General features: G+C 41.6%; 1 protein-coding gene across 1 annotated transcript; it reads right to left on the bottom strand.

Annotated features, from left to right (window-relative positions):
- Positions 1-5,322: 5,322 nt before the first annotated feature.
- Positions 5,323-9,752, bottom strand: SAT1 (spermidine/spermine N1-acetyltransferase 1). Its single transcript, XM_077480696.1, has 6 exons — positions 9,496-9,752; positions 8,791-8,842; positions 8,180-8,263; positions 7,173-7,274; positions 7,023-7,063; positions 5,323-5,855 (listed from the first exon to the last, which is right to left on the bottom strand). Exons 1-6 carry the CDS (start codon positions 9,559-9,561, stop codon positions 5,685-5,687), a joined length of 516 nt encoding a protein of 171 aa, XP_077336822.1. The 5' UTR covers positions 9,562-9,752; the 3' UTR covers positions 5,323-5,684.
- Between the last annotated feature and the right edge of the window lie 5,376 nt (positions 9,753-15,128).

Below are 15,128 nucleotides of genomic sequence, written 5' to 3'. Positions count from 1 at the left end.
TTTTTCCGAACAAACTAACTTGGCCACACACGCATTGACTAAATCCGTTCATAAGTTCAATAGTTTTGAACGTGATGACGTAAACGGGACTAAATAACCAGTAGCCAATAGCTTCCCTTGCGTCGTATTTGGTCCATCGGACCAGCAATTTTAGTCTGTTGGAATTGAGTCCGTCAGATAGATTTGAAACATGTTCTATTTCTAGGTCCGTCTGATTTTTTTTTTTTAAACGATCGAACTAGCCCACACACGATCAGATTGTCTGATGGACTAATCCCTTCGGACCTAGTCTGCCGGAAAGTCCGGTCATGTGTACGTGGCATAAGTGTTGAGCTTCGAGTTGAAAAATGCTCATGTGTGAACTACATGTTCAAATTGGAGCACAGCATTAGCCTAATTTAGTTTAATTTATTTCTTTTATCAATATATAATAATGTCAGGCTGCATATACAGCAATGAATATACTTCTTTTTTATTTTTTTGTTTTCTGCTAAGTGCTGCAGCAGGGGTTATAAAAAAAAAAACCCCTTGGCTGGCAGCACTATGCGAGTTGTACTGCTTCCACACAAGCAGGAGCCCAGCTTTCTGACAGCCCCTTGCACACTGATCTAAATAATAGCTCTACTTAGGAAGTGAGAGGGATGTTGATTAGAGCAATGTTCAGTGGGGATCGATGGCCCGATGGAAGGCCTTGCCGCTGCTTCTCTGTGAAATCAGCGTTCTGACTCTCCTAGAGCTGCCAGCACAGGGTTTTGTAGTCTTTGCTGCAGGCCTGCAGCACTAAGCTGTAAAAAAAGGAGACATATTTAATTCTGTATATGCAATTTAACTACATTACAGTACTGTACTTCATTAGGGGGGATCAGTTTGCCTTTAAATGCATTTTCCATAAGGAAAAGGTGACACCACGATTTAACTTTGTAATGGTCTTGGCATTTGGCTGTTACTAGGAAGCCTGGTATAGATATTTTTCTCTCTAGCGGGCTTGACCCATAAAGGAAACCAGCATGTGATTTAACTCCATGCAAAAAAAAAAGTAATAATTTGGTGGAGTGGACTTCAAATTGGTAGCTTCCAAAATGAGCACTTACTTAAATTGTCACCTGTGGTATTATCAATAGAGCTAGAATTTCAAGCTCAATTTGTTAGCAAGGCTTGACAACTGGAATTAGAGACACTTCTATAGCTGAGTGGTCATTAGATACACTATCAGCATGATTGAAGATGGATGTACATCACGGGACATTTATTTCTTTTTTTAATAAAGGAATTGTCAAAAACTGTCTGTTCTGGTTTTTACTTTGCCACTTTTTTGGTGAATGTACCCAATAACCATTCACATAGGGGTGGGGGCTGGGATCTGGGGGGCCTCCTTGTTAAATTGGGCTTCCAAATTCCGATATGCCCCCCAGCTGCAGACCCCGACAACCACAGCCCAGGGTTGTCAGGAAGAGGCTCTTGTCCCCATCAATATGAGCACAAGGTGCTTTGGAGTGGGGGCGCCCACCCCCCCATGTTGAGGGCATGTGGCCTGGTATGGTTCAGGAGGGGGGGGGGGGCTCGCTCGTTCCCCCCCATCCTGACCCCCAGGCTGCGTGCTCAGATAAGGGTCTGGTATGGATTTTGGGGGGGACCCCACGTCAATTTTATTTAAAATTTTGGCATGGAGTTCCCCTTAATAGCCATACCAGACCCAAAGGGCCTCTTATAGACTGGGGGGTGGAATCCTACGCCTTTTTTTCATTGATTTTTTATCTATATTGCCGGGAGCTGGCAATACATTACAGCCATAAGCAAGTTTAAGTGACAATTTTTCCTTCAGAAATGTCATTATTGCTGTGGCATGTTCTACACATCGCACAGATGCACCACTTTACAGGCAGACTAAGGGGACCTCCAGGCATGATATTTAAAGGAATATTTCATTTTTATAGTTTCACTTTAAGCATTATTAAAATCACTGCTCCTGATAAAAACGATTGTTTTAAAAACGTTTTTTGCATTGATACATGTCCCCTGGGGCAATAATAACCGGGTTCCCATACATTTTTTTGGGCAATAACTTGCCTTTAAAATGAGCAGTTTAGATTTTTCATGTTCATGTCCCATAGACTTCAATAGGGTTCGCATGTTCCCTAGAACTTTTTGCCTGTTCGCGGTGTTCTGGTGCAAATCGAACAGGGGGGCTGTTCAGCCCATCCCTGCCTCTCCATATCTCCTAAAATAAGAAGAATCAGCACAAGGGATAAAAGTATAAAGTATCCCTAGTGCTGATTCTTCTTCTTTTAAAAGAAATCTCCGTTATATCCCCAGCTAGGGATGAGCTTCGAGTTCGAGTCGAACTCATGTTCGACTCGAACATTGCCTGTTCGCCTGTTCAGCGAACAGTGAACAATTTGGGCTGTTCGCAGCAAATTCGAAAAGCCGGAACACCCTGTACAAGTCTATGGGAGAAATCTAAAGTGCTAATTTTAAAGGGTAATATGCAAGTTACTGTCCTAAAAAGTGTTTGGGGACCCGGGTCCTGCCCCAGGGGACATGGATCAATGCAAAAAAAAGTTTTAAAAACTGCAGTTTTTTCAGGAGCAGTGATTTTAATAATGATTAAAGTGAAACAATAACAGTGTAATATTCCTTTAAATTTCGTAGCTGCGGGGTATCTATAGTATGCCTGTGAAGGGGCGCATGTTTCTGGTGCTTAGAACTGTCCCTGCACAAAGTGTCATTTGTGCAGGAAAAAAAGTCTTTTAAAATCACTTGCGGCTATATTGTCGGGTCCCGTAATACAGAGAACACTCAATGAGTGTTCTCTGTATTAGCCGACAATTCATTCATTCATTGATAAAAAAAAAAAAGCGTGGGGGTTCCCCTAAATTCAATTACCAGGCCCTTCAGGTCTGACATGGATATTAAGGGGAACCCCGTGTCAAATTAAAAAAAAAAAATTGACGTGGGGGTCCCCCTAAATATCCATACCAGACCCTTCAGGTCTGATATGGATATTAAGGGGAACCCCGCATCAAATTCAAAAACAATTGACGTGGGGGTCCCCCTAAAAATCCATATCAGACCCTTTATCCGAGCATGCAACCTGGCAGGCCGCAGGAAAAGAGGAGGGGATGAGAGAGCAGCCCCCCTCCCTCCTGAACCGTACCAGGCCACATACCCTCAACATTGGGAGGATGCTTTGGGGGTCTGTGACCCCCTCAAAGCACCTTGTCCCCATGTTGATGAGGACAAGGGCCTCATCCTCACAACCCTGGCCGGTGGTTGTGAGGGTCTACGGGCGGGGGGCTTATCAGAATCTGGAAGCCCCCTTTAACAAGGGGACCCCCAGATCCCGGCCCCCGCTGTTTGAAATGGTAAGGGGGTACAAAAGTACCCCTACCATTTCACAAAGAAAGTGTAAAAATGTTTAAATAAGACAAACACACTTTTGAAAAATTCCTTTATTAAAAATAAAAAAAAAGATTCCAGCGGTGCTAATCCACTCTTGCTATCCAGCGACGAATCTCCGGGGTCCAGCGATGGATGATCATATCCAGCGACGGGGGATCTCTCAGTCCAGCGCTGTCCATACATCCGTCTTCTGTCTCCACTCCGGAGACACTGCGGGGATCCCAGCGCTGACGTTTCTTATATTAGGAGGGTGGGGCCACCCGTCACCTGACCCCGCCCCCTCTGACGCTGGTGAAGGGAGCCAGGGGTTCCCCAGTGACGTGTGGGTGACCCTGCCCCCTCTGATGTAACGGAAACCTGCGTTACATCAGAGGGGGCGGGGTCACCCACACGTCACTGGGGAACCCCTGGCTTCCCTCTCCAGCGTCAGAGGGGCGGGGTCAGGTGATGGGTGGCCCCACCCTCCTAATATAAGAAACGTCAGTGCTGGGATCCCCGCAGTGTCTCCGGAGTGGAGACAGAAGACGGATGTATGGACAGCGCTGGACTGAGAGATCCCCCGTCGCTGGATATGATCATCCATCGCTGGACCCCGGAGATTCGTCGCTGGATAGCAAGAGTGGATTAGCACCGCTGGAATCTTTTTTTTATTTTTTTTATTTTTAATAAAGGAATTTTTCAAAAGTGTGTTTGTCTTATTTAACAATTTTTACACTTTCTTTGTGAAATGGTAGGGGTACGTTTGTACCCCCTTACCATTTCAAACAGGGGGGGGGCCGGGATCTGGGGGTCCCCTTGTTAAAGGGGGCTTCCAGATTCTGATAAGCCCCCCGCCCGCAGACCCTCACAACCACCGGCCAGGGTTGTGAGGATGAGGCCCTTGTCCTCATCAACATGGGGACAAGGTGCTTTGAGGGGTCACAGACCCCCAAAGCATCCTCCCAATGTTGAGGGTATGTGGCCTGGTACGGTTCAGGAGGGAGGGGGGCGCTCTCTCGTCCCCCCCTCTTTTCCTGCGGCCTGCCAGGTTGCGTGCTAGGATAAAGGGTCTGATATGGATTTTTAGGGGGACCCCCATGTCAATTGTTTTTTAAATTTGATGCAGGGTTCCCCTTAATATCCATATCAGACCTGAAGGGTCTGGTAATTGAATTTAGGGGAACCCCCACGCTTTTTTTTTAATTTTTTATCAATGAATGAATGAATTGTCGGCTAATACAGAGAACACTCATTGAGTGTTCTCTGTATTACGGGACCCGACAATATAGCCGCAAGTGATTTTAAAATACCTTTTTTCCTGCACAAATGACACTTTGTGCAGGGACAGTTCTAAGCACCAGAAACATGCACCCCTTCACAGGCATACTATAGATACCCCCCAGCTACGAAATTTAAAGGAATATTACACTTTTATTGTTTCACTTTAATCATTATTAAAATCACTGCTCCTGAAAAAACGGCCATTTTTAAAACTTTTTTTTGCATTGATCCATGTCCCCTGGGGCAGGACCCAGGTCCCCAAACATTTTTTAGGACAGTAACTTGCATATTACCCTTTAAAATGAGCACTTTAGATTGTGAACGTTTGCGTCCCATATACTTTAATAGGGTTCTAAAGTTCACACGAAGTTTAGGTCTGTTCACAGGTTTTGGTGCGAACCGAACAGGGGGGTGTTCGGCTCATCCCTATCCCCAGCATCTGCTAAAAGAAGAAGAATCAGCACAAGGGATAAACATTACTAATTCTAAGTTATGTCCCTTGTGCAGATTTTTATGTTATTGATGTTAGCTAAACTTAGGCTTTAGCTCTTTAGCATTCACTGTAAGCAGAAAAATCAAGTTTGGGTGGACTGATTCTTTAGACACTGGTGACAAGCCTAATTTGGGCTTTGAGCGTTAGAGAGAAAAGACAGACAACTTGGACATAGTACAACACATGCTGCTTTTTAATTAAAATAAAAAAAAAAACTCGTTAATCATACAAAAACCCTAAATACCAGTGTGTACACTGTACACAATCAAATGACTTACAAGAATGAAGTTACATATATACACATACAACTGAGGATCTTATTTTTAGGGCTCTTTAAACAGTCTTGGGCCTTGAATGGCATTGCTGAAAAAAGCAGGAAGAGGGGGGGGGGGGGTGACAATTGTATGTTACAATGCCACTGGTACTAAAGCTTTTGAATTAGTTGCCATGCAAGACACTAAAAAATACTAAGCAGGCAAAAGAAAAGCAATTTTATTTGTAAGTAACAATTTCTTCTTGGGAGGCACTAAGTTCACTCCTCAGACGCCATCTTGCACAGGTACTCCTTGTCAATTTTAAAGAGGCGCCAACCTTCTTCAGTGGACAGATCTGATGCTCCACGTCTCTTATAGAACCTGATTGATGGCTCATTCCATTCGGCCACCAGGAAGTGCATGCTGCTACAACGGCACTTTACAGCAATCTAGGCAAAAAAAAATAACATTGTGTCAGGTTGTGTACACCTAGAAGATATACGACTCAACGTAACTATACTTTATTTAGTTTTGTATACAATTGCAGTTTACAAAATAGTAATTTGTGTTGCTTGAGTTGGACAAGCACAAACAGGATACTGTTCCTAAAGTGTAAATCTAACTTTATTTAGTTTAGGCTAATTAATAGTTAAGACCCCTGCCAGTTTCTCAAATGTGTCCCTTTCCCACACTACCCAAAAAAAAAAAAAAGTTAAATTATCCCCCCCCCCCAACTGATAACAATGGAGGGGCACAAACCCACCCGCTGACACCAGCGATGGTCTCATTGGGAGGAATTGTGCCCCATCGACGGGGCACAATTTCTCCCAATGATGGAGCACAATTTCTCCCATAACACCAACAATGGGACACAATTCCTCTCAATGACACCAGTGATGAGGCACAGTTTATCCAATGATACCAATGATAGGACGCGATTTCTTTCAATTACACAAATGATGGGGCACAATTTCTCCCAATGACACCAACAATGGGGCCCAATGATGGGACACAATTACTCCCAATGACACAATGAAGAGGTGCAATTCCTCCCACTAACACAAATGATGGGGCACAATTCCTCCCACTGACACCAAAGATGGGGCATTGTTTTTTTCCCCCACAGACATCAGGATGTTTAGCCCTCCTAATGTCTGAAGAACAGTAAACTGGCCCTTTGTTTAGAAAGTTTGGAGACCTCTGCAGTATACTATCCCAGCTTATACAGAAGTAAAATAAGGAAACAGCCCTACTCGACTGTTTTAAGAAATAACTTTTAGCTGGGTGGAAGCACCTTAAATAGGCTCATAAAAAAAGATAATTTCATATATTCTGGTTACAATATGGGGCAATTTCAGATACAAAAAGGTTTATCTGAGTTTTTTTAGGAATTCAAGACAATAGTGGATTTAGTATCTATATTGTTAAGGGCATTTGGGCTAGACAAAAACGAATATTAATGCACTGTAAGTGGAAGACTGTCAGAGTGGACTGTAGGGTAGTTTATATAAATAAAATTTAGGTTTTGACCATTTTTTAAATACTTTCTAGTGTAAAATCATTCCCTGTGTAAACCTGGCACTAAACTGCCATTTTGGGATTTTAATTACACTCACCTGGCTCAAGTGCTTGAATATATCTGACCCGATGCCTGATCCTGTGAATAAAAATTTAAATCAATGTAGTTTGCCATTTGAATCTAAAATAAGGTTAGACCATAAAAGCAAAGATTTTAAGATTAGCATTTGAAAATACCCAATACATACCTCTGAATTCATTCATGACAAAAAAGTCTTCCAAATACAGAAGCTTTCCTATCCATGGGTCATATGTGAAGTAGTACATAGCAAACCCAACAATGGTGTATCCTGTGAAGAGAGAAAACTTTTAGTAGGGATCTTAAATACAAAAAGAAAAAAATAACATTAGCAGCTGTTTAATTATAGTGCCATCATTTTGTCATATACATGTGTATTTGATGTATAATGCAATCAAGACACCTGACATCATCTCATTTTAATTTCAAAATATTCAGATACTTTATGTGGTAAAACTACCACGAAGCAGCAACAAGACAAAAAAATAAAAAAATATGCAAGTTAAGGAGCAATTTCCTTTTACACGGCAGTTCAGAAAAGTTGTCCATACGCTAACTCCTTGAAAATGATTCCATACAAAAATAGACAAAAAAGTTATTTTAGTTATTGAGCATTAAATCCCAAACTGCAAAGACAGAATATAGAGGACAAAGGCAAATCCATACAGTTGACCTAAAAGAAATATTGGTAAAATTTGAGCCCAAATGCCAGGGAGACAAAACGTCTACACACCAAGGAAATATATTGTAGAGTTGGGTTGGCCATGGCCACCTCTAGATCAGCTTTAGTATAACAGTTGGGAACCGGTTGCTCTCTAAAATAGACACAGATGGTAAAGGAACGAATCTCTTATGGGTTGCATGGGTTTCTGATCTACCGTGTTTGTTGGTTATGGTTGAATGGAAGTCCCTGGTGGCCTTACCTCGTTTCATGCTCATCTATGTTATTGTGTAACGGATCTTTTAGTTACCTCCCCGCCCACCCATGTACACGGAAGGGCCATCCATGTACATGGCGAAGCTAGAGACTGTAACCTGAAGATTGGGGACAAATTAAAAAGAAAATGTGATTTAACAAATATTGCATCTGCTTACATACAGGGTCAATACAAGAATTGCCGCAAGGCTAGAAATGGATCATTGATTAATAAAAAACACAAAAGAACATCTTATTACCATCAATAGTCTGGTTCTCTTTTGGTACTTCAGCAACAAGACAGTGGTAGAAAGGATGTTCCCCAAAGCCATCTTCTAAAAGATCTTTAGATTAGAAGGAAAGAAAAAAAAACATATAATTTATAACAAATAGTCCACAATTAATATCTCCTTTATTGTGTTCTCTTCATGATCCAGCCAGCAAGTATCTATATAACCATAATACGAAACAATAAAATATTCAGTTATACAAGCATTATTGTGCTTTCCCTTTTTTATATGCTTTTCTTATGTAGGCAGTAACTAGCCTGTCCATAATTAATTTTCTCTCTGTCTGTTCCATTTTATCTAGGCAATAAATGTCCTGTCCATAATTGTATTTTTTTCTTGGTCTGTTCTGTTTTATTTATCTAGGCAGCACTGTGAAAGCTCATAAGACAAGCCTGGCAAGCTGCCTTTTCGTAAATGCAAAACAAGTCAGCCATTTTGTTCTAAAAATAGGCAGTTTAGAGTACAACAACCGTCATAAGAACAGGTGCCTTAAAACAATACATGAAAAAAATACATGGCAAAAAAATAAAGGTAAACATTTTAATAAACACATAAAAACAACAAAAATCGTAGATACATACCTTTCTCAGTTAACACTACTTGGTTTTCCATTTCTTCATATTTAGCCAATTCCTAAACAAAGCAAAAAGAAAAATGAAAATAAACATAAACCCGCAAAGCTAGAAGATTGTTAGACCATGAAAGAAAAAAATATGCCAAGTCATCAAGTACAACTCATCCCCCTCCTTCCATAGAACACATCCATACGTAAGCAATAACGAGTCTAACAAAGAGTGTAAAGGTCAGTAAAGCTCCATCCAGCACATAAAGGGTGGCATTGTCTCCAGCCCACGTATGACTTGGCACAGGAAGAAAGGGGGGGGGGGTGGACAGCGTGGCATAGACATTAGGGATCTTTGTTAACGTTAGGGAGAGGGAGGAAGAAAATGATTTCTCTACATTCCATGGGAAACAAGTGCATGGTTATACACGGCAGATGGTATACTCAAGAGTATTTAGGCATCAAACGCCCGGATGTGAAACGTTTTTAGACCATAAGCTCTCATGAGCTGGGTCTTTCTAACCGTCTATCCGATTTATATTGTAACTGTACTGTCTCCTTTTATATTGTAACAGTTGGCGATAGATAAATCCTGAATAATAATAATAATAGTAATACATATCCAATTCTATCACTTGAAAATTCAATAAAAATAAATAAATCCCATCCTATCATTTCTCTGTAAGAGCTGTGTATTCCACCAACGGCAATGAAGGATATTCACCTTTATGAGTCGCAAAATGTCTTTACAGTCTCCGGGCACAGCTGATCGTATGGTATAATTGGCCATTTTCGTTTCTTGCTCTTTTTTCCTTTTCTGACTAGACCTCTGAATGTGAAGAGTAGTAGAAGGTGTTTCTTCATTCGCTTCCCAGGGGCTTCCGCTCCTTAGTCAGTCTGGGACCCTGACTCGGCAGAGACTCCACAAACACGCCACTGTGCTCAGCCAACTTCGATGACGAAGTGTCCACGAGCTGCAACTTTCCCTATTTATGGATGCTCATTTACCCTTAACCACACCCCTCCCTACCTTCTTTAACCAATGGAAGAAAGACATTACATAACTCCTTAACAGAAAGTCTTCTTCCCCTCCCTTCTAACGTCAGAGATTCCTGGAAATTGTGTGACTCACCATAGCTCTGATATAGGCACTAGCGCCACCTTGTGTCCACTATACACTAAAGAATTGATCTTACAAAAAAAGTCATGTTTCTTTTTAAATACAAAAGTGCTACATTTTGAGAAAAAAATAGGAATAACTTAAGATCTTATATATTATCGTATATATTAATCCTTTCTTAAAAAAACATTAATTGTTGCGCTTTCATGATTGGAGAAAGGTTGACGATACACTATACAATCTGATTGTACAATTTCCGTTAGATCTCGCATAAAATGGATGCACTGGAAGGGCTTGCCTGATTTTCCTGCATAGATTGTTTCAATTTGTTCTTATGACATAGTTTTGATAAAGGAGATTGTACAGAGATTGTAAACCCGATCATTAAAAAATTTTCTGCTTACAATTTCAAAAGCAGTATATTTATATTTGAAATCTGCAGCTTTCATGAAAATGATCCCTAGTGATCCTGCAATGAAAGACCTTGCTTAGGCACTTCTTGTTATAAGGTGACAACATTCTGTCCCTGTCTCCCAACTGTCCTCCTGTGTTGTCACCCTGTCACGAGGGCTTCTGATGGAGACTACAAGTGACCATTTGAATGCATATTACACAGGTATAGTCCACTTTTGTCATCAGCAGGAAATCCAGCCCGAGAAATTGCATACAGCCATTGCTGGAGTACATGTACATGTAGACAGGAAGGTGCTGCGAAGAGGCTGCAGAAAATCAGCAGCAAATATGTAATAAAAATTAAAAAAAAAGTTGAAAACAAGTATTTCATGAGAAAAATCCAGCAATACTTTATGATGATTAGAAATGATTAGAAATCTACAAATCATGAGACATTAGTGTGATGGTCAGTGGGAATAATGGTCCTTAGAATTGTGGTCATTGGGAAGAATTACCTCCTTTCAGATAGTTAAAAAGATCAATGGTGTGAGTGGGAACTTATCTGAGAGGCGGAAATTGCTCAATGCTGAAGGAACCCTTAGCAACCTCTGGAGGAACCCTGGTTGAGAATCATTGTTCTAGGGCCTCATTCACAAAGCCAAATCGGCTGTGGTTTGACAAGAACACAAAGTGATTACTTGCAGTTAAGGACAAATGATTGCACGCTTGTGTCTAGGGATGATTATTTAACCCTAACCACAAATTGTTCCCCTGCAATTACATCTGAAAGATATACTTTAACTGTTCCTGCAGGCAGTGGGTGGCCCGCTGGCATAGAGCTCCTCCACAGACATGAGACCAAAAGCGACGGGATTAGACAACGGTTATTTCATGTCTATGGCTACCCACACTTTGATTAATACAAAGCACCTCTATGGCCTCGTACACACGGTACGAAAATCAGAAAAGAAAAGTCTGAAGACGAGCTGTCTGCGGATTTTCGGATCCTTAGTTTGGTGCTTTTAACAGGCGATTTGACTTTTACATCAGACAAAAGCTGGATGTGCAGGACATAAAACTTTTGTCAGATGTGAACTCAACGTCTGATTTTCGGATGGTCAGTACAGAAATCCATCACACAAAAGTGCGTGCCTGTGATTAGCGCAGCTCTGCGCCGACTTCCTGGCGGGTTCTGCACATGTACCATGCGAACACGCCTGAGCTCATCCCTAATCCTGACATCTCTGCTACCAGAATAACTGACTGATCGGCCCTGCAAATGATTGGCTGCATGCGCTGGTCGAACACACATTTTCCAACAGTTTTTTTTTTAAGAGAAGTTAATTACTAGGTCAGCTCCTCTCGAATGGGAATGCACATAGATGGATCGAAATCATATCCTTTAGACATTTCAATCCCTCTATGACTAGCATTAGAAAGTCTTTTTATGGTAATAGTAAACAGAACCCTGAATCCTGTTAGGACTGAAAGGCCAGGGATACAATTACTTTGTATATGTAAAGAAGGAGAAGAGGAAACAGTTGCTAGTCTCAGTTTACAAGTCATTAATACAATAAAAGTCCATAACAAAGGTCTGGGTGGAGTTCTTTGTTCTCCAAACTAATGCAAATAGCATACACCTCTGCCAGGTGGAAAAGTATTTTAGCAAACAATCTAATAGCTCCAGAGAAAGGTTTAAAGAGTAAGGAGCACAGATGTTATATTTCAGGGGTGCAATCCCCCTTCTTCACACAATTTCAGTGTACAAATAAACACACTTAAAGTGGGGTGCCCCCTAAAAAAATAATTTAAAAGTCAGCAGCTACAAATACTGCAGCTGCTGACTTTTAATAATCGGACACTTACCTGTCCCAGGTTGCAGCGATGTGGGGGAACGAAGCCCCCCCTCGTTCCCCGCTCCACTCGCGGCACCGGCATTCTTACTGTGGGCACCCGGCTGTGGCTTCACAGCCGAGCACCCACTGTGCATGCACGAGCGGCGCCGCGCGCCGTGATACGCCGCACGTGTGACAGGTCCCAGATGACTGTGCGGCGCGGAGGGGAAGTGATGTCACCAGCCCAGGCACTGAAGGAGGCAGACTATGAGGGACCCCATAGCAACAGGCATTTAGACGTGAGTAAAAAAAAAAATGTTTCCAATTACTTATTTTTTTATGAATTTTAAGCTATTTATTTTTTTGGTGGCAACACCATTTTAACCACTAAAGGACAATCCTCTTTCTGAGATTTGTTGTTTACAAGTTAAAAACATTTTTTTTTCTAGAAAATTCTTTAGAACCAAACATTATACATTTTTTTCTAACCCTAGAGAATAAAATGGCACACCGTATTTGGACAGCGGTCTTACAAGTGTACTTCTTTTTTTTAAAATACACTTTTTTGAATTAAAAAATAAGACAACAGTAAAGTTGGCCTACTTTTTATTTTTTTTTATATTGGGAAAGATAATGTTACGCCAAGTAAATTGATACCCAACATGTCACATTTCAAGATTGTGCCCACTCGTGGAATGCGGACAAAATTTTACCCTTAAAAATCTCCATGCGATGTTTAAAAAATTCTACAGGTTAAGGAGGTCTAGGGCTAGAATTATTGCTCTCGCTCTACCGATCGCGGCGATACCTCACATGTGTGGTTTGAACACCGTTTTCATATGCGGCGCTACTCACATATGCATTCGCTTCAGCAAGCGGGTTGTTTCTTATATATGTTACCTTTTATTTTTACACTGTCTTTTTTTAAATTATGCCACTTTTATTCCTATTACAAGGAATGTAAACATCCCTTGTAATAGAAAAAAAGCATGACAGGACCTCTTAAATATGAGAGCTGGGGTCAAAAAGACCTCCGATCTCATATTTACACTAAAATGCAATAAAAAAAATGTATTTAAAAAAAATGGCCCTTTAAGAGCCATGGGCGGAAGTGATGTTTTGACGTAGTGGGTTTTCGATTGCAGGTAAATGCCACATAATGGGTTAGTATGCATTGCTTTTACTTTGCAGGGAACCCATCAGGGTTTACTTCCTTTTTAACTGCTTAAGGACCGCCTCACGCCGTTATATGTTAAAAGAATGGTACGGCTGGGCACAATCACGTACCTGTACATGATTCTTTAAGTGCCAAGCTGTGGGTCGGGAGTGTGCTGCTGGCGGCACACTCCCGACTCGGTCCTGAGCTCTGTGACCATGGCCGCGGGACCAGCTGACCCGATCACCGCTGGTGTCCCGCGATCGGGTCACAGAGCTGAAGAACGAGGAGAGGTCTGTGTAAACAAACCTCTCCCTTTGCTTCCTAGTGTGGCTGTCACCGATCGTCACTTCCCTTTTATAGGGAAGGACGATCAGTGACGTCACATGCCAGGCCACGCCCCCTACAATAAAAAAACACATAACGTCATACATAACACCTACACGGCCCCTAGTGGTTAACTCCTTCACTGCCAGTGTCATTTACACAGGAATCAGTGCATTTAAATAGCACTGATTGCTGTATAAATGACAATGGTCCCAAAAATGTGTCAAAAATGTCCGATGTGTCCGCCATAATGTCGCAGTCACAATAAAAATCGCTGATCGTCGCCATTACTAGTAAAAAAAAAAATATGAATAAAAATGCTATAAAACTATACCCTATTTTGTAAACGCTATAACTTTTGCGCAAACCAATCAATAATAGCTAATTGCGATTTTTTTTTTACCAAAAAGAGAAGAATACGTATCGGCCTAAACTGAGGAAAAAAAAATTTTTTATATATTTTTCGGGGATATTTATTATAACAAAAAGTAAAAAATATTGAATTTTTTTCAAAATTGTCGCTCTATTTTTGTTTATAGCGCAAAAAATAAAATCCGCAGAGGTGATCAAATACCACCAAAAGAAAGCTCTATTTGTGGGGAAAAAAAGGACACCAATTTTGTTTGGGAGCCACGTCGCACGACCGTGCAATTGTTAGTTAAAGCGACGCAGTGCCGAATCACAAAAAGGGGCCTGGCCCTTTGGCTGCAAATTGGTCCGGGGCTTAAAGTGGAGTTGCCCCCCAAAACGTCACGTGTCCCAGGTGACTGTATGGCGTATCACGGCGCCCTGCGCCGCTCGCGCATGCGCAGTGGGTGCCCGGCTGTGAAGCCACAGCCGGGTGCCCACAGTATGCATGACGGCGCTGCGAGCGGAGCGGGGAGCGAGGGGGGGGCTTCGTTCCCCCACATCGCTGGAACCCGGGACAGGTAAGTGTCCGATTATTAAAAGCCAGCAGCTGCAGTATTTGTAGCTGCTGACTTTTAATTTTTTTTTTTAGGGGGTACCCCACTTTAAGTGGTTAGAGGAGATGTAAAACCAATCCCTAACATTTCATATACACAAAGTTTTTTGTTCTTTTTTTTCAGACGTTTTTACTTACTTGCTCTGTGCAATGGTATTAAGCAGGCCCAAGCCTCGTCTTCTGCAGTCCCCCCACCAGTGCTCTTGGCTCATACTCTTCTCTTTGTGCCACTATAGGAAGCTGCTTCCTATGGTAGCACATATGCAATTCGATTTTTGATTGAAAATTGAATTTTCCATGAATGGAGCTCCCTTTACTGTTAATAGATATATATGCTTTGGATAGAACACAATTGTTAATCTTACAGTTTTGTCACTTGAACATTGTTGGATTTATACAAGGAGACAGTGGGGTTGATTTAATATAACTGAAGAGTGCAAAATGTGATGTAGCTGTGCATGGTAGCCAATCAGCTTCTAACTTAGGGTTGCCACCTGTCTGGGATTCACTCTGGTTTGAATCATGTGTCTGGGTTTCAGGTGGACTGAAACCCGGACATATT

The sequence above is a fragment of the Lithobates pipiens genome, unplaced genomic scaffold (assembly GCF_037356315.1).
Source record: "Lithobates pipiens isolate NorthernLeopardFrog02 unplaced genomic scaffold, aLitPip1_a1.2 Scaffold_16, whole genome shotgun sequence".
Classification (NCBI taxonomy): Eukaryota; Metazoa; Chordata; class Amphibia; order Anura; family Ranidae; genus Lithobates; species Lithobates pipiens.
Note: the sequence above shows the minus strand (reverse complement) of the source record. Positions and strands in the feature narration are given on the sequence as shown.

What these genes read in the sequence shown, in the direction of transcription:
- SAT1 (XM_077480696.1), bottom strand. Translation starts at nt 9,561, where the DNA reads ATGGCCAATTATACCATACGATCAGCTGTGCCCGGAGACTGTAAAGAC. An exon ending in AGAGAACCAGACTATTGATG is followed by an intron (nt 7,275 to 8,179) that starts GTAATAAGATGT and finishes CTCTCTTCACAG; the next exon opens with GATACACCATTGTTGGGTTT. An exon ending in TGTCATGAATGAATTCAGAG is followed by an intron (nt 7,064 to 7,172) that starts GTATGTATTGGG and finishes TTTTATTCACAG; the next exon opens with GATCAGGCATCGGGTCAGAT.